At 46.9% G+C, this 22,902-nt stretch overlaps 1 protein-coding gene across 1 annotated transcript in view; it reads left to right on the plus strand.

Annotated features, from left to right (window-relative positions):
* Positions 1-22,902, plus strand: part of GRIN3B (glutamate ionotropic receptor NMDA type subunit 3B) — a 204,889-nt gene that overhangs the window by 152,045 nt on the left and 29,942 nt on the right. The window contains exon 6 of the mRNA XM_073594110.1: positions 8,290-8,441. Coding sequence (XP_073450211.1) covers positions 8,290-8,441 — 152 coding nt within the window. The remainder of the gene's footprint in view (positions 1-8,289; positions 8,442-22,902) is intronic.

Consider the following 22,902-nt stretch of genomic DNA (forward strand, 5'->3'; position numbering starts at 1 on the left):
ACATTAAAGTTGGGTGGCTAAGGACTGTGATGTGGGCAGGCTGAGGACATTAAAGTGGGGGCTGAGGACATTAAAATGGGGCTGAGGACTGTGATGTGAGGGGACTGAGAAATGTAATATGGGGGTCAATGATGACAGTAATGTGGGGGGGCTGGTGACAGTAATGTAGGGGGATGATGTAAATAGGACAGTACTGTTGGGTGGGGCGATGTCAAGGAAGAGTGAGAGTACTACTGTAAAAGGGGTGGAGGGGGAGGGGTGATGTAAAGGGGGAGTTGAGGACACTCATTAAAAGAGGATCTTCACGTGAAGGGTGGAGGGGACTGTGAGGTGCAGTTGTGACTGAGAATTGGTTCAGATCTGTGCATATGCATTCGGTGCATATGTATTGGGTAGGTTAGTCGATTCATTTTAAGAAGAAAGAAAAGAAAATTGCGCCGCACCAAGCCGCATGGTGCTGCAGCAACATGTAGTTTGGTGCACAGTAAAGTGCGCCACAGGTGCCAACATGAGATTCGGACCTCTGCTGCAAGAAAATTTTACTGACTGGACCTCTGTGAATTTTAATTCAATACCCCTGCTCTACATTATGTTCAAAACCCACACATGGCCCTCTAAGGAAGCAGGATGGAGAATTGTGGCACGACAACAAAATCTTCATACCTCAGGAAGTTCTTAAGACCTTCCATGACCATCAGCTGGCTCGACATTTTGGAGTCCGTAGGACAGTCAAATTAATCCAATGGTCTTTTTGTTGGCCCAACTTGAATCAAGATTGCAAGAATTACATGAAATCTTGCACAGTGTGCCTGCACAGCAAGGTGATAAAGCTAAGGCCTAGGGTTTGCCGAGACCATTATCCATCCCAAATCGCTCTTGTAAACAGATGGCCATAGACTTTATCGTGGATTTATGTCCCTCTGAAGAGTTTACTACTATCCTGGTGGTGGCAGATCAGTTATCCAAGATGACCCATTACTTACCAATGGTGCATACTCCATCTGCTGCGCTCAAACCACACATATTCAAGGAAATTGTGAGACTACATGGACTTCTGAGAACATTGTTTCTGACAGGGAGTACAAATTACCTCCAGATTTTAGAGGGTCCTTTGCAAGGCTCTGTAGGTGGAACGTTGCTCATCATCTGCCCAACATCCTCAAAGTAACGGCCAAACTGAACGTACAAACCAAACTCTGGAACAGTACCTAAGTTGCTTCTCAGCCTTTTCTTAAGGCGACTGGGTGTCTCTTACATTTGCAGAATTTGCATACAATAAATCAGCCACAAACCAGTCCCCATTCTGAGCCAATTATGGATTCCATCCTGATTCTGTGCTCGAATCAGCATTACCTACAGTGCAGTACAGACTTACCTTACAGGAGGCACAGGACGACAATAAAAGACATTGACAGAAAGAGAAGGGGGAAAGCCCTCTTTGAAGGCTGGAGATAAGATCTGGTTATCATCTGCCAATCTAAAACTCTCCTGGCCATCATTAAATTTTGGACCAAAGTACATTGGGCCATTTCAAATCAAGTGGGAAATAAATCCTGTGGCACAGCGGTCCCCAAACTTTTTGGAAAAAAATTTAGGTTTTCGCTGCCAATTTGTCAGGGCAATGGCTGGTTTTGGTGCTTCAATCACCACAGCACCATGGTTGATATGGTGTCAAGATGATTGAAGCGCATTATTTCTATTATTACATTGTAATATAAAATGAAATAGTTAAGCTCACCATAATGCAGAATCAGTGAGAGCCCTGAGCGTGTCACTTGCCACTGTCGCCTACCACCAGATGCAGCTTTTCACTTGTCACACCACCTGCCACCATATGCAGCTTGTCAATTGCAATGTCACCTGCCACCGGATGCAGCCTGTCACCTGCCACGTCACCTGCCACGAGATGCAGCTTGTCACTTGCCACGTTACCTGCCACCAGATGCAGCTTGTCCCTTGCCATAAGATGCAGCTTGTCACTTGTCACGTTGCCTGCTACCAGATGCAGCTTGTCATGTCAACTGCCACAAGATGCGGATTGTCAATTGCCACATCACCTGCCACCAGATGCAGCTTGTCACGTCACCTGCCACCAGATGCACTTTGTTACATCGCCTGCCACCAGATGCAGCTTATCATGTCACCTGCCACTAGATGCGGATTGTCACTTACTATGTCGCCTGCCACCAGATGCGGATTGTCATGTGCCATGTCGCATGCCACCAGATGGGGATTGTCACTTGCCACGTCGCCTGCCACCGGATGCAGTTTGTCACATCACCTGCCACTAGATGCGGATTGTCACTTGCCGTGTCTCCTGCCACCAGATGCAGCACATGTGCATTGACTGTATCCCAGAGAGAGGACGGGCAGTGAGAGATGATGTAATCTCTCTGCAGCCCGCAGCTGCACAGTGATAGTGGAGCTGCAGAGAAGCAGGGTGGGCAGTGAGAGATGATGTCATCTCTCTGCTCTCACTTGTTTGCCTGCTGGCCAGTTGGCCGGCTCTCTCATGCTGCCCTCCCACCAGCTGACTCTCCGATGCTGCCCTCCTAGCCGCCGGCCCGCCGCACTTGCTGCCCGGCTGCAGAGAGACCATGGCCTGGTGGTTGGGGACCCCTGCTGTAGCATATGAGCTATCGCTTCCAGATTTGTACAGAATTCATCCAGTGTTCCACATCTCCCTGCTTAAACCAGCAACATCTGACCTGTTTCTTGGGAAGGGTTGATCCACCTCCACTACCAATAAGAGTTGGAGAAGAGATGGAATATAAGGTGAAGTCAATCTTGGACTGCAGGAGACAGGGAAGACAGATGTAGTACCTCATCAAAGGGGTATCCTTTTGAAGAAAGTTCTTGGAAACTTGAAGGCAATGTACATGCTCCCAGACTTGTACAATAATTCTGTGGCAAGTATCCAGAGAAGGTGGCCCAAGTGGGCATCCGAAGGCTGCCCATCAGGGGGACACTGTCAGGATGCTCACGAAGATCTGGTATTCCTGCCAGTATCTTACATGGTCAGAGGAATGCACATAATGGATGCATAAGGACACACGTTGGCACACGGATGCACACTGGCACACTCATCTAACAGCACTCCAGTGGCATAATCTCTGCAAACAGTTCCAGCAGGTGACCCATGCTTCTTTGAGCCTGACACCTCCTGTTATCCCCTTCAGATGTACCTGAAGCTTAGCCGCAAGCGAAACCCTCTCACCATTGGCCTCCAAATCCAGGTGCATAATACCAGGATACTAACAGAAAGTGCAGAGACTGGGATCTCGCACTTGGACACGTGCAATTCGTTTCGGTCCAAATACAAATTCGGACACATTTTTGCCCTTGTGGCGTCATGTGACGTAAGAAGGGGGCAGTGCCACAGGGTGATGTAACCGGGTGGCCCTGCCCCTTGCCTATATAATTGCTGTCAAAGCCTAAGAGAGGGAAGCCGGCTGGTAGCTTCTTAGGAGGCAACGCGTCTTTTGCCATTTTTCTATTTTTCCGGTCGGTGTGCGTCATAATGAACATCGAGGGACACTATTTTTATTTTTTTAATAAAGGACTTGTCAAAAACAGTTTCCTGTGTATCTTACTTTTTGACAATTTTTTTGATGAAAGGGTACGATGTACCTGATACCCATCCACATTGGGGGGGCGGGATCTGGGAGCCCCCTTCCAGATTCCGATAAGCCCCCCCGCCCAGGCCTGGATTTACTCCCTTTGCTGCCCCAAGGCCGGGTCCTTCAATGCCGCCCCCCCCCACACACACACACACACACACACACCACCATTCTTGTCCTTTATCGATGACTGCTACAATAGATCAATTAAAAACATATCTCCACACACGAGAACACTGAAAATAACTGGCTTTAATTGTACAGACTAAAAATACTTCAGGGTAAGCGCGCGAGGGGTAAGGATTTTTTGCAGGCAATTTTTCAGGGCAATGGCTGGTGTTAGTGCTTCAATCGTCCCCGGCACCATGGTTGTTATGGTGTCAGGATGATTGAAACACATTACTTCTATCATTACATTGTAATGTAAAATAAAATAGTTCAACTCACCATAATGCAGAATCATTGGGAGCCCTGAGCATGTCACTTGCCACTATGCCTGCCACCAGATGGAGATGTCACTTGCCACGCTGCCTGCCACCAGATGGGGATGTCACTTGCCACGCTGCCTGCCACCAGATGGGGATGTCACTTGCCACTATGTCTGCCACCAGATGGAGATGTCTCTTGCCACGCTGCCTGCCACCAGATGGAGATGTCACTTGCCATGCTGCCTGCCACCAGATGGGGATGTCACTTGCCATGCTGCCACCAGATGGAGATGTCACTTGCCACGCTGCCACCAGATGGAGATGTCACTTGACACGCTGCCAACAGATGGAGATGTCACTTTCCACGCTGCCTGCCACCAGATGGAGATGTCACTTGCCACGCTGCCTGCCACCAGATGGGGATGTCACTTGCCACTATGTCTGCCACCAGATGGAGATGTCACTTGCCACACTGCCACCAGATGGAGATGTCACTTTCCACGCTGCCACCAGATGGAGATGTCACTAGCCACGCTGCCTGCCACCAGATGGAGATGTCACTTGCCACGCTGCCTGCCACCAGATGGAGATGTCACTAGCCACGCTGCCTGCCACCAGATGGAGATGTCACTTGCCACGCTGCCACCAGATGGAGATGTCACTTGCCACGCTGCCACCAGATGGAGATGTCACTTGCCACGCTGCCACCAGATGGAGATGTCACTTGCCACGCTGCCACCAGATGGAGATATCACTTGCCACGCTGCCACCAGATGGAGATATCACTTGCCACGCTGCCACCAGATGGAGATGTCACATGCCACGCTGCCTGGCTGCCACCAGATGTTGATGTCACTTGCCACGCTGCCTGGCTGCCACCAGATGGAGGAGGGTGGAACAGCGGTGCGGGCAATGAGAGATGTCATCTCTCTCCCCCGCCGCCGCACCGCTGACATTACTTCTCGATCTTTTCAAAAATGGCGCCAGGCAGCGCAATCACGCTACTGCGCATGCGCCGCCCAGCCGAGCACGTACGAGCTTTCCCGAGCCCGGCCGGCTTCGGAACGGCGCATGTGCAGTAGTGGGCGGCTCGCGGCCATCTTTTCTAAGGGCACCGGTGCCCTTAATCGACTTTAACGGGCAGCCTGAAAAGAGGGGCGGCCGCAAAGTCACCGCAGGAGAGGCGCCGCCCCTGCACCACTGCCGCCCCAAGGCCTGGCCTCGGTGGCCTTGTGGCAAATCCGGCCCTGCCCCCACCCACAGACCCCAACAACCACAGCCCAGGGTTGTCGGGAAGAGGCCATTGTCCCCATCAACATGGGTAAAAGGTGCTTTGGGGTGGGGGGCGCAGAGCCCCCCTGCTCCAAAGCACTCACCCCCCCCATGTTGAGGGCATGTGGCCTGGTATGGTTCAGGACCTGCCAGGCTACCTGCTCAGATAAAGGTCTGGTATAGGTTTTGGTGGGAACCCCACGCCATTTAATTTTATTTATTCTTTCGGGCGTGTATTGGGCAATTTCCAGCATTCTTTATCTTTTTTTTTTTTTTTACAGCATTTTTTATCTTTATATTTATAATTATTTCTCTAGTTTCCTGCAGTTTATTTTATTACCTATTTCTCTCCTATATATTTATATATTCTTTTTCTCTTTCTTAGTTAGTTTCCTACAGTCTATTAGCACCTCTCTCCTATTTATTATTATTTTTTTTTTTTGCTATTGACGTTCATTCGAGACTATGCACATACTTTGTCCCCTGCTCCATCTGTCAACCACTTGTCATATGAAGCTTCAATAAAAGGATTTTTGGAAGTGCAGCCGTCCACAATTATTTCTTTATGTTACACAGCATGCGAGCTGGGCTAGCACCTGAGTAGTGTGTGTGGGGATTACCAGAGACTCACTCACCTGGAGCGGCTTTTCTTGATTAATTGGGGAAGCCCGATGACAGATGATGACTCATGGTTGTTAAGGACGCGGGTGGCCAGCTTCCGGCCCGCTACTTAACAACCGGCTATTTCTTCACACAGAATTCGAATCGGTCGATCGTTTTTTGACCGTTCCGAACTCTAATCTTTCTGAAAAGTTGGAATTTGTTTTGAAATTTATAAATCAAGGGAATTTTAAACGAAAACGAAACTAAATTTAACTAAAACAAAACCAAACCAAACAAATTCCATAACGAAACAAAATTAGTAACATAACAAATCTATCCAAAATTAAACTAATTTTTCTGCTCTGCACATGTCTACTTGCAATCACAGACAGAGCAAAAAACCTAGCAAAACCATTATTACTAGATTAGTAATATAATAATGTTTTCTAGCTCTCTCTGCTCTCCACACTCCATTATTAAAAGAATTAGATCTCTGTAAAAGCTTGTGGAAGAAGGTAATTTTTTGTTGTTCTCTGTCCACTAACCTGTGTGTTATGCTCTCCTGTCCATAGCACTCTGTGGATTACATACCTCTGACCCCTGCACTCTGTGCATAACACATTCCTGACCTCTGCACCCTGTGAGTTACATACTCCTGCACTCTATTCTGTGTGTTATGTTCTCCTGACCCCCTGTACTCTACTACTTTCCTGACCCCTGCAATGCACACTGCTGTCCCGTGCACTCTGTGCATTATGGTCTCCTGTCCCAGGGGTGTGTTACCTAAATCTGTCCCCTGCACTCTGTGCGTTACACATTCCTGACATCTGCACCCTGTGAGTTACATACTCCTGCAGCCCTGTGTGTTATGCTCTTCTGACCCCTGTACTCTTTGCATTACTCTCCTGACCGCTGTGGTCTGTGTGTTACACTCTCCTGACCCCTCCACTTTGTCTCACACACCCACAGTTCGCTATGGCACACTGCGTCCCTTGCCTTACTATTCTCCTCTGGGTGCAGGAGGCTAAACCCCACCCCTGGAAAAAAATGATCTACAGCTCTGAATCTAATAAGCATACCATTTTTCTCTCATAGAGGTTTTATCAGGGCAGGTGCCAAAACAGCAGGGCCTTTTTTCAGCTGGAACTTGGTGGAACTCAGTTTCACCACCTCTGGCTCAGGCCCTCTGCTCCCTGCTCACCACTATTACTTGTAAACACAGAAGTCCGGCTTCTGTGTTTACAAGTGACAGCTTATCGCCCAATGGCTCCCACAGATCTGATCTGCTGAGGGGCTCACACTGAGTGCAGGATGGGGACAAGGGAGATGCAGGTGCCCAGGGTGCAGTGCAGATCCCGACACCCCCCACTGGATGATCTCCCTACAAGTGAGGTGGCAGAGCCACCTACAGTGTGCGGGGAGGTACTAGAGCAGGCTGGGTGCTTCAGTTTAATACAGCTACACAAGTAAAACTTGTGGAAGATGGTAGAGCTTTTAGGGATGGAAGGAGAAGATGAGGGCAGTGGAAGGAGAATTGCATACAGAGGTCAAAGCTGAAGAGGGGTGAAAGTGAGATGTGGATGCCGTGGTAAGCAGCTGTGGAAGAAGGCTGAATTCTGCACTCTGCGTGTAGTGCACCCCTGAACTCTGCACTCTGTATGCAGTGCACCTCTGTACACTGCACCCTCCGAACTCTTCAAGTAGCACATCTCTGAACTATGCACTATGAACTCTGTACTTAATACACTCCAGGAATAAGACCCTTCCACTGTTGGCGTAATTTGACCACAGCCACCATTTGATGTGGTTCAGAGGGTGTGTGTGTGTGTGGGGGGGGGGGGTTTGGGGGGTCATCTCCTGTTGAGTTCCCGCACCTATTTTCTGAGAAAAAAATGCCCTGCAAAACAGAGTGGGTACAATATCAGAGCCTGGAAGGCTTTGTTTATCTCCTCTCTCCTAATCCCAGCATGCTGTGCATAACAAAGAAACACTACCTCAGTTAGTGTCAGAGGCATAACTTGCAAATCTTGGTGGAACAGTTGAGAGAAGTGGCTGCAGGCAGCATTAAGACACAGAACAGACACTGATACCAGTCAAGAAAAAGTAAAGAAGTAAAATTAAGCCTTACCTAGTGCCTCAAGTCTTTTCTGAATCTTTATGATAACAGTTTACTTTGTGTAAGGAACATGTAAGGAATAGACTGCTTGTGCTTCAAATATAAAAAATATATGACAATTCTTTATTTATGAAAATGAAATATGAAAATGATTTAAAGAGTTGTATCACATTTTTCTAATCACTTTTTTATGAATTTTAATATATATTTGATGTTTATTTACACATTTTCATGTCTTTCAATTTTACAGGATATGGAATAGGCTTACCCCAAAACTCTGCCCTAACCTCTAATATTTCAGAGTTTATAAGTCGTTACAAATCATCTGGATTCATGGATACTTTGCACGACAAATGGTACAAAATGGTGCCATGTGGGAAGCGGGTATTTGCTGTGACTGAGGTAATGATATTTTTTAGGGTCCAAAATATTGCCATAGTTTACTATAAAATGGAAAGTCGCTCACATAATTTATAACATATTTAGCTTTTTTCAGGAAAATGGATACACTATAAACTTAGATGGATAAGGGAGGCAAGTGAGAAACATCAAACATGTACTGTGAAAAGACATTCATCTGTATCTGCCTTTTGTTTGTGGATGCAATGTAGTCGATTTACTAAAGGCAAACAGACTGCATTCTGCAAGTGCAGTTACACTAAATGTTCACAGAGCTTAGTAAATGGTGTAAAGCTCTGCTGATTTCCATCAGCCAAAAAATGTCCTTGCACCCGATCGGGTATTCTTTACAAAGAGAAACTTCACCACATTTACATTTACTAAGAAAAAAAGAGTGCAATTGCACTTGTAAAGTGCGCAGTTTATTTGCCTTTAGTAAATGAACCCCAATGTGCGAAAGTAAGTTTTGCATATGTACAGTAGCAGACCTCCAAGGTACATAGTTTGGTTGAAAAAAAAGACACTAGTCCATTTAGTTCAACCAATAAAAAGAGAAAAAACACACACACAGATAGAAAACCTCCACATATACTATCCTATACCCACAGTGGATTTGCTCCTAGCTACTATAGAAATGAGCCACCTTCATTGGTATTTTTTTCTGACTAAAAACATTTAGGCTACATTTCCACGGATGTTTTAAAAAACGGGCTGTAAAGCCAGTACAGACAGCAGGAAAAAAAGCTGTGTTAAAAACGCGATTTTATCCACGTTTTGCATTTGATTAAATGCACGTTACTCCGAGCTGGCTTTCAGCCTCGTTTCTCTGTCTCTATTCAAACTCAATGGTTCCCTATGGGAACCCATTGATTTGAATAGAGGTCGCACCACAACTCAGATCAAGAGGATCCGACTTGCGGTGCGACTTGTGTGCTGAGAATGTTGAGGGGGGAACGTGAAAATTAAAAGAAAAATTAGCGTGAGGTTCCCCCCAAGACAATATCAGACCCTTCGGTCTGGTATGGATCTTAAGGGGAACCCCCACACCAAAGAAAATTGGTGTAGGGGTCCCCCCAAGATCCATACCAGACCCTTATCCGAGCACACAGCCCGACAGGTCAGGAAAGGGGGGGCAAGCGAGTGCCCCCCCCCCTCCTGGACCATACCAAGCCACATGCCCTCCACATGGGGTTGGTGCTTTGGGGCAGGGGGGGCCCTGCGCCCCCCACCCCAAAGCACCTTGTCCCCATGTTGATAAGTACAAGGGCCTCTTCCCGACAACCATGGCCGTTGGTTGTCGGGAGTCTGCGGGTGGGGGGCTTATCGGAATCTGGGAGCCCCCTTTAATAAGGGGGCCCCCAGATCCCGGCCCCCACCCTATGTGAATGAGTAGGAGGTACATCGTACCCCTACCCATTCACCTGGGGAAAAAAGTGTCAATAAAAAAAACACACTACTCAGGTTTTTAAAGTAATTTATTAGGCAGCTCCGGGGCTCTCTTTCGACTTCAGGGGTCTCTTCCGACTTCTCCGGCCTCTTCTCCATGCTCTCCGGCCTCTTCTCCCGCTGTCTGGTGTCTTCTGCCGGGCTCCTCCGCTATCTTCTGCTCTTTTGCCCGCTCTTTTGCTAGTGGTTGCCCGGTCTTTTCTGTTGTCTTCTTCCCTCTTCTCTTCTTCCGATGTTGGCACAGGTCTATATCATTTCCCTGAGGAAGCCAATGCCTTGGCGAAACATGTAAGAATTGACTACCTGTATTATTGGCCTTTAATACCTAGGCCTGCATTGCCCTATTTCTACATTATATGTACCGCATTTGTTATAATTTTTTTATATGTATGTACACTTTATGTGTTTGTCTTTTTTCTACATACATGTAAATAAAGTACATTTTTATTATCCACTGTTTACCCTCATCTATTGGCACCGTTTTAATCCCCCCCCCACCTCTATCTACCATATCTATATATCTATATATATATCTATAGATATCTATAGATATATATCTATATGTATAAATCACTTTTTTAGTTATATTTATATATAAACACATGCACATTGCTGACTAAATGGCCGAGTTCAAATAGAAGTTTTTTGTGTTGTCTAATCAGCTAGTTATTCATTTCATGGTTTCAATGTTATCTTATCTCTCTTTCCATAACAATGGTGCAGATAAGTACTTGGCTCCAAAAAATTGAAAGGTCATTGCGAAAAACTAAAAAGGTCTATGTAAAGTATATATATATATATATATATATATATATATATATATCAAAATCATAAATCTATCTATGTATAGATAATATCTATTTTACATAGACATTCAAGTAGTAATAATCTACCTGCTTGCCCACCCTCATTTAAAATGGCAATTTTCGATACGGCCTTATCATGTGACCCGCATCACACGTCACTTCTGATTTTGAGATCTCTCGAGATTTTGCGGTGGCGATCCACACTGACTCCTGGGAATGCAGAAACTTAGCTCCCAAGAGACAGTGCGCCACCCTCCCAGGATACAGTGCGCAGCAGGGAATAAAGAATGTTCACACCTACTCCCGCGGGGGACTGAAATAGGAAGTTACAATATAAAGACTAATTACAAGGTAAACAAACAGCAAAAAAAAAAATATATATTCTCATTTATACATCTGTTGAATGCCAGGAAGATATTAATATAAACTTTACAATATGTATGGACCTCCGCTTTAATGTTAATGGAACAAAGCTAAGGTTCACAACATCATATGACAGTTGGTCATTATGAGTGTAGAACCTCTGGTGTGCTAATAGTGTTAGTGTACGCAAATTCAAGTTTATGACTCATAATAAGTTATATGAATCATAATTTGGTTCAGGGTTACTGCAGGTCAGGCTGGATGGTTCTACAGAGACATCCCCCTGGATCTAGAATCTTGTAGAAGCTTCTGGATATTTAGTGGGTGGAGGCAAGGAGGTCCAGATTCTGACCAATCTCTAGGCAAAATGCCCTGGCAGGGTGGTTGGATCAGCCCTTAAATATGACAGAGCCTAGCCAGCAGGAGGTCAGGTGGAAGATGGAGTGCTGAGGAGGCTGTCTGTGGCTTAGGAGGAGATCCCTGGGTCTGGGGCCTCCTGCCTCCAGGCTGGGCTCAGGCTGGCTTGAAAAGATCAGCATTATGGTTTTAGGAGGAATCTTGCTCTAAGGAACAGCAGGGAGCAATGAAGACAGGAGCGAGTACATCAGTACACCCAGTGACTCTCAAAGGGAAAGACTGCCACATGTAACAAGCTTTCAGAAGGACAGCTCTGTGCCTAACCCTTTCTATCCTTTACCCTTGGTGATCTTCAGAGCAGCCAGGTGAGCCAGTAGACAAGCAGCCAGGAGAGCTGGTAGTTCCTGCAAGAACTCCTGCAGATACTCCTGCATGCAGTTTACAACATATTGTATATATATTTTGCTAAAGGGGACCAAGAGCTCCTAGTCCTCAAGGGAAGTTTTGCTGTGGATTCCTAAGAACTGAGGGTGACTAAGAAGGAGAACAGTCCAGGATCCTTACTTTGTACAGAGGAAGACAGTTGTCCCCATTAATTTTTCGTCAAGTTGGGCACCCCATAACTCCTCTGCCCATACTCCCCAACATGTTGAGGTGGGAATGAGAGACACCTACTAGCAAATGTATGTAGGTATAGAACACGCCCCCTATGACACTCCCTTAAATGAGAATTAACCAAAAAAAAAGGTTAATTAAATCCACCAGGGCTTTTTTTTTACTGCTACTATTCCTTTATATTGGCTTTTAAAATTTACAAATGCAGCAATTTAGAAATTGGATGAAAGGTTTAGAACTGGGAAACACGTTTTAAAAGAAAAAAGAGCATTTTATATACAACTATATAGATCGGACCAAAATGAGGGACAAATTGGTCCAAATCAGGGACAGTCCCTCGAAATCAGGAACAGTTGGGAGCTATGCCTCTACCCCATCCATGTTATTACCACAATAAAAACAACAAAAACAAGCCCAGAGACTGACTGTTGTTCAGATGCAAGTGAAATAATGCCTGGTGCCTGGCTGTTCAGGAATAGGGGAGACAGTTATCAGCCGCCCTTAAGGGGGTAGTGCTACATGAGAGGGATACTTTTAAGTTAAGTTGACCAGATTTTCTAAATATTGGCAAATGGTAAACTATTTTATAAGCACATTTTCCTCAAATGATATGATGCAGTGTATGTGGTATGTGTTTATGGAATGACTGTTTTTGTTTTATTTATCACATTTTGTCCATGAGATAAAAAAAAGAAAGATACTTCTTATCACCATTCAGAGCACTGTGTACATTACAAGCCTATTCTCAGACCACCATCCAGAGCACTGTGTACATTACAGGCCTCCCCTCAGACCACTGTCCAGAGCACTGTGTAGCCCCCCCGCCCAGTCTGCAAAATGCCCCCCACCCAGTCAGCACAATCCCCCCAGTTCAGTCAGCACAACCCCCCCAGTCTGCACAATCCCCCCCATCCAGTCTACACAACCCCCCCAGTCAGCACAAACCCCCCAGTCAGCACAAACCCCCCAGTCAGCACGATCCCCCCCAGTCAGCACAACCCCCCCAGTCAGCACGATCCCCCACAGTCAGCACAACCCCCCCCAGTCTGCAAAATCTCCCCTAGTCTGCACAACCCCCCCCCCACCCATTCTGCACAAGCCCCCCAGTCTGCACAATCCCTCCCCAGTCTGCACAACCCCCCCAGTCAGCACAACCTCCCCCGGTCAGCACAATCCCCCCACAGTCAGCACAATCCCCCGCCCAGTCAGCACAATCTCACCCAGCCAGCACAATCCCCCCAGTCAGCACAACCCCCCAGTCTGCAAAATCCCCCCTAGTCTGCACAACCCCCCCGCCCAGTCTGCACAATCCCCCCCAGTCTGCACAACCCCCCCCCCAGTCTGCACAATCACCCCAAGTCAGCACAACCTCCCCCAGTCAGCACAATCCCTCCCCCAGTCTGCACAACCCCCCAGTCAGCACAATCTCCCCTAGTCTGCACAATCCCCCCAGTCAGCACGATCCCCCCCAGTCTGCAAAACTCCCCCCAGTCAGCACAATCCCTACCCCAGTCTGCACAATCTCCCCCCCAGTCTGCACAGGGAGGAGAACGAAATGGGAAGGGGAAGAGGCAAAGCAAAGAGTCTGGTGAGAGAGGAGAGCTGTTCATGGAGCGGATGGCTCACTCGCCAATTATGCCTCCCCTCTCAGGCTGGTTTTCACAGGTAGGCTGAGCACAATCCATGCATTGCATGCAGGAGGCTGGAGTGTGGGCGGGTTGGGCGGACACCAATTTGAGGCAGAGTGTCTGATTCAACAGGCGGTGGAGTGAGGGAGGAGCCAGGAAGTGCTGATGGGACGGGCAACAGGTTACATAGTTACATAGTTATATAGTAGGTGAGGTTGAAAAAAGACACAAGTCCATCAAGTCCAACCTATGTGTGTGATTATGTGTCAGTATTACATTATATATCCCTGTATGTTGCGCTCATTCAGGTGCTTATCTAATAGTTTCTTGAAGCTATCGGTGTTCCCCGCTGAGACCACCGCCTGTGGAAGGGAATTCCACATCCTTGCTGCTCTTACAGTAAAGAACCCTCTACGTAGTTTAAGGTTAAACCTCTTTTCTTCTAATTTTAATGAGTGGCCGCGAGTCTTGTTAAACTCTCTTCTGCGAAAAAGTTTTATTTCTATTGTAGGGTCACCAGTACGGTATTTGTATATCGAAATCATATCCCCTCTCAAGCGTCTCTTCTCCAGAGAGAATAAGTTCAGTGCTCGCAACCTTTCCTCATAACTAAGATCCTCCAGACCCTTTATTAGCTTTGTTGCCCTCCTTGTACTCGCTCCATTTCCAGTACATCCTTCCTGAGGACTGGTGCCCAGAACTGGACAGCATACTCCAGGTGCGGCCGGACCAGAGTCTTGTAGAGTGGGAGAATTATCGTTTTATCTCTGGAGTTGATCCCCTTTTGAATGCATGCCAATATTCTGTTTGCTTTGTTAGCAGCAGCTTGGCATTGCATGCCATTGCTGAGCCTATCATCTACTAGGACCCCCAGGTCCTTTTCCATCCTAGATTCCCCCAGAGGTTCTCCCCCCAGTGTATAGATTGCATTCATATTTTTGCCACCCAAATGCATTATTTTACATTTTTCTACATTGAACCTCATTTGCCATGTAGCTGCCCACCCCATTAATTTGTTCAGATCTCTTTGCAAGGTTTCCACATCCTGCGGAGAAGTTATTGCCCTGCTTAGCTTAGTATCGTCTGCAAATACAGAGATTGAACTGTTTATCCCATCCTCCAGGTCGTTTATGAACAAATTAAATAGGATTGGTCCCAGCACAGAACCCTGGGGAACCCCACTACTCACCCCTGACCATTCCGAGTACTCCCCATTTATCACCACCCTCTGAACTCACCCTTGTAGCCAGTTTTCAATCCATGTACTCACCCTATGGTCCATGCCAACAGTCCAGGTGATACAGCCTGACTCCTGGGCGGCCGGCTGGAGCTAAAATGCGGAAGTGCCTGAGACTGAGCAGCCGAAATTAGTGCCATGGCTGCTGCGGCGTGAATCTGGGGACAAAACCGGGGACAAATGTAGTCTGGGGAGAGTGTCCCCAATCCGGGGACTGTCCCCAGAAAATGAGGACATCTGCTCAGTCAGCCTACTTTAAGTACAAAGTATTTAGGCAAAGGCCCCTGCTATGCCCTCAGATGACCATGAAGAATCAATACACTATAATACATGACTGGTTAAAATTACAAGTGCTTTATTCACCACAGCTTTTCTCCATCAAACACTGTTTTTTACATTTATATATCTGGCCACTATGGCCATCTGCTGAATGAGCATCCTCCACAGACTCGGATTTAGCTCTCCAATAAAACATGGCAGTTTAATCCAACTTAGTTTTACTTGTTAAAATGCAGTACATGGAATTTTCACCAATCATTTGAAGGGTAAAGAGACAATAATCTTCTCAACCTTATGCCTTATATAAAAGCTGGTAGCTTTCTGAGGGAACATGAAGAAGAAGGGAGGGGTCTATCTAAGGACTAAGCTAACTAGCCTCAACAGGGGATCTGTGTTATACCACACAGAAATACAGTAATAAATATGTTGTAGTAACACTGAATTCACAGAAGATATTAAAGCGGAGGTTCACCCACACCGCCAAAAAAAAAAAAAATATTAAAAGCCAGCAGCTACAAATACTGCAGCTGCTGACTTTTAATACATGGCCACTTACCTGTCCCAGGGTCCAGCGATGTCGGCAGGGGACGCCGAGAACCCGCTCGGTACTCGGCAGCTGCCGCCGCCATCCTAGGTGAGGAAATCAGGAAGTGAAGCGTTGCGGCTTCACTTCCCGGTTCCCTACTGCGCATGCGCGAGTCACGCTGCGCGTCCCTAGTGGTCCCCGCTCTCTCCTGGGAGCTGTGTGTTCCCAGCAGACAGTGCGGTCGGGACGGGAAGAGGCATAGACTCCCATGGGAGTCTATGCCGGAAGTGGGTGCAAATACCTGTCTTAGACAGGTATCTGCACCCCCCTCCCCCCTGAAAGGTGCCAAATGTGACACCGGAGGGGGGGAGGGTTCCGAAAAGCGGAAGTTCCATTTTTGTGTGGAACTCCGCTTTAATTAAACAGTACATAATGAAATCCAATACTATGATAATTGACACAAAAAGAGGGTTTCAGAACAACTGCTTATCATTTATACTGGATTTTCAGGTTAACAAATGTAACAATTCAGAGGCTGCATGAAAGGTTTAGTGCAGTACAATACTTTTGGTAGGTAAATGGTACATTTTTAAAGCTGAACTCTAGGTACGATCTTAAGGAAGAAGTCCAGCCTGAGCTCGTTGGGCTGGGTTTCTCCTATGGGTCACAGGAGTGCAATTGGTTTTGCAGTCCTGTGACCTGTTTTCAGCAGAGAGCGGGCTGAAATCCGCTCTCTGCTGATGTCACACAGATCAGTCCAGGCACCGCGTCATCATGACAATAAAGTCTGGATCCGCCAGGTGCCTGGACTGATAGCTGTCTAAGCCTCTCAGTGAGCCGCTAAGAGAAGGCCGCTCCCCGCCCCTCCACAGCTCAGTGCTCCAGTGAGTGCGTGGGGGGAGGCAGAGCGGAGAGCTGTTGATTGATAGTCAGCAGCTCTCGCGGAGCTGTGAGAACCGAGCCATTGGTGATGTTCGATCGCTCAGTTCTCAGTGCAGAGGCGGCAGGGGACAGATGCTGCATCCACCTAGGTAAGTATTATTCTGGAAAAAAAAACATACTTCCCTTTAAAAGGCATAGATACGATCTCGTCTCTGTGCTCAGGCTGCTCAGCTCATGGTTTCCACAGTGGCTCACCTGGTGATCATTTCCTGCTTGTCAGTCGCGCCTACAGCCAGCCCCTTCTAACCATTTAAACTAATCCTGATCCTGTTCTTCTGCCTCCGACTACGCTGATCTCTGGTTTTGCGATTACTGGCTTCTCTGACTACCCGCATTGGCTTCCAATCCCCAGGTATATTTTGACTACATTTATAGAACTGTACCATTTTACCATTACATTAAAAGGTGTGAATTTACTGCATTTTCTGTCTCAGTCTGATTCATGGTTCCTGACATTAGGTGAAGGCAATGAATTGCGAAGATGCAGGCAATCCACCTAGATTGAATGAGCAGGACCATTGCATGGATCAATTTGCCATAGCGTTACAGAGGCTCCTGATTCGCACGGCTCACCTGGATCCTCCCACTGTGGCTTTTCTGGTACAACCTGTGTTGCAGGCCATCCCTGCTGCGGCTCCAGTCTGCTGCTGCTCCAGTCTCTGTGCAGGCAACCGTCTCAAATATTACCTCTGTAATGGCCCGTACATCCGATCTGACTTTTTGACAACAAACATGCAAATTGCCTGTTTTGGAGCAACATCCGACCGTGTGTACACTCCATCGGACAAACTTTTTCTGTTTACATCGGACTTTTGTTGGCTGTGCGAACGCACAAACTTTCCGGCAACAAAAGTCTGATGGAGCAAAGTCCGATCATGTGTACACAAAACCATCAGACTTTTGTAGAAACTACAGTACGCAGCCGTGAGAATGTTTCCAGCGTGATTTCGGCGACAGGGTACTGTACATCTCGCGCTGGCTGCAATAGGAAAAACACATTTTCCTACTGTGGCGGGCGCGAGAGGGAATTCCCCTCTGGGGGAATACCAGGCCCTTCGGTCTGGTATGGATTTTAAGGGGAACCCCCTATGCCGAAAAACGGCGTGGGGGTCCCCCCAGAATCCATACCAGACCCTTATCCGAGCACGCAGGTCAGGAAAGGGGGTGGGGATGAGCGAGCGCCCCCCCCCCCCCTCCTGAACCGTACCAGGCCGCATGCCCTCAACATGGGAGGTGGGTGCTTTGGGGGAGGGGGGCACCCTGTATCCGATGACCATGCCCCCTTATGAAGTCACAGTCCCAGCATGCCCCGGGACTGTGACGTCATAAGGGGACGGGGTCACCGCCTATATAAGTAATTGCGGAGCACTCAGACAACATTACAGCGGGAGAGAGCATCCTGTCAACATCAGAAGAAAAGAAGAGGGAAGAAGACAACGTAGAAGACCAGGTCACCGCTAGCAAAAGAGCTAGCGGAGGAGCCGGCAGAAGAACCGGACACTGGGAGAAGAGGCCAGAGAGCGTGGAGAAGAACCGGACACCAGGAGAAGAGGCCGGAGAGAGCGGAGAAGAACCGGCCACCGGGAGAAGAGGTCGGAGAGAACCCCGATATCGGAAGAAGACCCCCGAAGTCGGAAGAAGGCCCCGGAGCTGCCAATAAAGTTACTTTAAAACCTGTGTGGTGTGTTTTTTTTATTGACACTTTTTTCCCTAGGTGGATGGGTAGGGGTATGATGTACCCCATACTCATTCACATAGGGTGGGGGGCCGGGATCCGGGGGCCCCCTTATTAAAAGGGGGCTCCCGGATTCCGATAAGCCCCCACCCGCAGACCCCGACAACCAACGACCAGGGTTATCACGAAGAGGCCCTTGTCCCCATCAACATGGGGACAAGGTGCTTTGGGGGAGGGAGGGCCCTCCCTCCCCCAAAGCACCCACCCCCACATGTTGAGGGCATGCGGCCTGGTACAGCTCAGGAGGGGGGTGCTCGCTCGTCCCCACCCCCTTCTTGACCGGCCAGGCTGCGTGTTCGGATAAGGGTCTGGTATGGATTTTGGGGGGACCCCCACGCCGTTTTTTCCATACCAGACCTAAGGGCCTGGTATGCCCCTGGAGGGGAACCCATGCCGTTTTTTTTTATTTAAAATTTGGCGTGGATTTCCCCCTCAAGATTCATACCAAACACAGTGCCTGGCATTGGCGGGGATCCAAGTCGGATCCCCGCACCAGTGTGAACCCGGCTCGCAAGGTGTCAATCTCGCCGATAAAAGCGGCGAGATTGACACAATATCAGGCAACAATACAGAAGTTGACCTAAGGGTGGTGGTAAAAAGCTGAAAAACCACGTGATTTGGTGAAAGTTGGCTGAAAAAGTTCTGCCTTTTTGTGTATGTGTACGTGTATGCAATACAAACTTATGGCCAACGCCCTTTGTACAAAAATCCAAGGGAAAGTTTGTACAAAGTCCTATCGTGTGTATGAGGCTTTAGAGGTATGTCTGGTTCCGTGCCGCTTCCCCAGCAATTTGGGGGTGATCTCCTTCAATGCAGAGGGTTTCTCAACCAGGCTGGGATAGACTTTGAAATGCTGCCCCGGGCGTTCCCCATGGACAAAAGCAAAGTAGGCTCACTGTCCTGAGTTACCCTGAGTTTGTGGCATCCTTTTAAAGGGTACAGAGGGAAGGGAAATAGAAGTGGCGCTGTTCTAAAATGGGGTACTCAGAACCGTTTAAATGCAGTATGTTCCTAGTATTGATCCAGTACACATGAATAGCAAAATACCATGTGCAAAAAGTGCTACAGTGCAATTTCTAAATGATTGTGACAACCTAATGTGCTATTGCTGAGATAACCGCACATAAACAAAAATTGCAAAAACACAAAAAAATCAGAAAAAGCACAAAAAAACACTGTGGGGTTTACTGAAAGTGCACTTGGAAGTTCAGTCGCTGTAGATCTGAAATGAGTGGAAGCTTTGCTGATTTTATCATCCAATCATGTGCAAGCTAAAATGCTGTTTTTTATTTTCCTTGCATGTCCCCCTCAGACCTACAGCAACTGCACTTCCAAGTGCACTTTCAAGTACACTTGCAGTGCACTTGTAGTGCAAAGTGGATTTGCCTTTAGTAAATAACCCCCTATGTAATATGCCCACTCTTAAATGCTATTAATTGTGTTTGTAATGACATGGGCCTACTACCCAGAGAGCCACAATATGAAAATAAACCATAAATTAGTGCACAAAAGTAGCTACCGCTGCCGCTCCAGATGACGTCCCAGTGAGGAAACGCGTAGGGAGGGGCTAATAGCACCATTGCATCACTTCCGGTTTTCGGGCCTTGGATAGCAGATCTTTCTGGGTTCCTGTTTTAATAATTTTCGCTTTATATTTACTAACTGAATGTGAGTACCCTTGTTTATATGAATAAACATCTTAAAATCTTTTATGGTAATACACTATGGAACTTTTTCCTTCTCTACATGTGGGCACGGTAAGAGGCTAGCCGCAAGGAGATTTCTCACACTGCAAGCATGGAAGCAAACAGCTGGTATAAGACCACAGACACCTCTTCCCTGTAGGCTACACAGTGGCTCATACTGTGAAGGTGAAGTACCTCCTTGTGAATAATAGCGGTGAGTGCGTTTCCTATGGGGCACCTTTTAAAGAAGCACTGAATAACAAGTTGAAGAACACTTTTGTCCCTTTTGTTACCTGCATCTGCACTTTTTTCACATGCATCTAGACTTCATAGTGCATCAGCACAGTTTATTTAAGGATTTATATATGCATATTGAGCCCAGTATGACACCATTTGCAGCGATAGCACAGGAATACATTTAGCTACTTTGTGCACTAATTTATTATTTATTTTCATATTGTGGTCCTCCAGGTAGTAAGCCCATGTCATTACAAACACAATTAGTAGCATTTAAGAGTGGGCATATTACACAGTGTTTTTTTTTGTGTTTTTTCTGCTTTTTTTGTGTTTTTGCAATTTTTGTTTATGTGCGAGTTATCTCAGCAATAGCACATTACGTTATCACAATCATTTAGAAATTGCACTGTTGCACTTTTTGCACATGGTATTTTGCTATTCATGTGTACAGGATCTATACTAGGAACACACTATGTTTAAAGGGTTCTGAGTACCCCATTTTAGAACAGCGCCACTTCTCCTTTCCGTCTGTACCTTATATTTTCACCTTAGGGTGGATCTATCAATAGAGGCTACAGTTCTTCTTTTTTTATTCTCTCTTTTTATTTATTTTGTTCATACCATAAGCGTGGGAGTCTGCATTAGTTTTCATCCTTTTAAAGGGTATTTGAAATTAATGCTCGCTCCACTCCTGCTGCCAAGAGCCTCATGTCCATCAAACAGAGTACGAGAAAGGTTACCAATTATGCCAATAAATTCCATACTGGCAGCAGAGATTGCTTGGAACAATGAGGCTCTCGTGGCTTTTTCTCATGGTCTTTCAGATAACATTAAAGATGGGATAGCAGCCCGAGACATACTTACAGATCTGGAGAAGTTAATCACGTTTGCCATTCTCATTGACTCCAGACTCAGAGAGATCCTTCCTTTAAGGAGCGCTTGCGGAAGCCTCCTGTACATTTGGCTCCAAGCTTTGCATTCCCACCCTTGCCTCCCTCACCTCCCATGCCTCCTGGTACCGAGTCTGCCAGTGAAGTAGAACCTGCAATTGGGCTTCACACGTCTCTCTGTGGAGGAGAGGGCCTTTAGGAGGTGGAAGAGATTGTGCCTTTATTGTGGCCAGACAGGTCACTTTTTAAAGTCTTGTCCTACCCATCCAGGAAACGCCTGCACCTTGAGGTCCTGTGGGGGACAGACCTTAGGTGGCGTTGTTGCATCCCCAGTTATACTGAAGGATAAGCCTCTGGTTCCGGTAACACTTTCTTGGTCTGAGTCGTCCATTGATACATAGGCTCTAATCGACTCTGGGGCTGCAGGCCTGTTCATAGATAGTGCCTTTGTGTCTAAGCACTCGATTGCACTGCAGCTTTGTGCCACTCCACTTGCCATTGAGGCTATTGATGGGAGACCTTTACAGCCTGCGCATGTGACTCATGAGACTGCTCCGTTGACCATGGCCGTAGGGGCTCTTTATCATGAGATAATCCAATTTCAAGTCATTTCCTCACCTCATTACCTGGTGGACATTGATTATCCTTGGTTACAGAGGCACAACCCCTCTTTTGATTGGCATTGCGCTGAGGTTCTTTTCTGGTCGCCACAGTGCAGTAAAACATGTTTTCAGAAAGTGGTTAAGGTCTTGAGCACCTCTTCACTCTCCTCCATGCCAGAGGAGTACCGCGGATTTAGCGATGTCTTTGACAAAGGTCAAGCCGGTATTTTGCCTCCACATCGGTAGTATGATTGTGTAATTGACCTTCAACCTGGTGCCATGCCCCCTCGTGGCCAGGTCTACCCATTGTCTGTTTCAGAGGATAAAGCCATGTTGCCGATTCACTTTCTCGAGGGTTCATCCACAAATCCTCATCTCCTGCCGGTGTTGGCTTCTTCTTTGTGAAAAAGAAGAGTGGTGAACTGAGACCTTGTATCGATTATAGGGGTCTCAATCACATCACGATTAAGAACACTAATCTGATTCCATTTACTATGGAATTATTTGACCGCCTCAAGGGAGCAACGGTTTACACTAAGCTCGATTTGAGAGGGGCATACAGTCTCATGAGGATTAAGGAGGGCGACAAATGGAAAACTGCGTTTAATACCAGAACCGGACATTACGAATACCTCGTTACATAGTTAGTAAGGTTGAATAAAGACACCAGTCCATCCAGTTCAACCTGAGTGAGTGTCTACAATTGTCCCTATCCCTGTACATTGTGTCTCATTAAGATGCTCATCTATTATATCATTATGTATTTAAGGTACCCATATAGCGCCATCAATTTTATGCAAAGCCCCATACATACATCACACACTCACATAGGTTCCTACCCTCAAGGAGCCCACAATGCAAGGTCTGTATTGTAACATGAGGCAAAAAGGAAGTTCTGGACAGCCGCACTCCGGAATATAGCCTTTATTAGTAAAAAGTCCAACAGATACAAGCCACAGCAAAAAATGTGAAAAACGAGCTGACGCGTTTCACACTTAACCCCTAGGTCTACATCTGCGACAACATTTTCTTGGCTTTGCCAATTATTATCGGAAATGTAATCATACTTTCTCTTCTCTGATCAAACCCCTGACTGTTACGACCAGGAAGGACGGT

Source organism: Aquarana catesbeiana, linkage group LG01, assembly GCF_042186555.1.
Source record: "Aquarana catesbeiana isolate 2022-GZ linkage group LG01, ASM4218655v1, whole genome shotgun sequence".
NCBI lineage: Eukaryota > Metazoa > Chordata > Amphibia > Anura > Ranidae > Aquarana > Aquarana catesbeiana.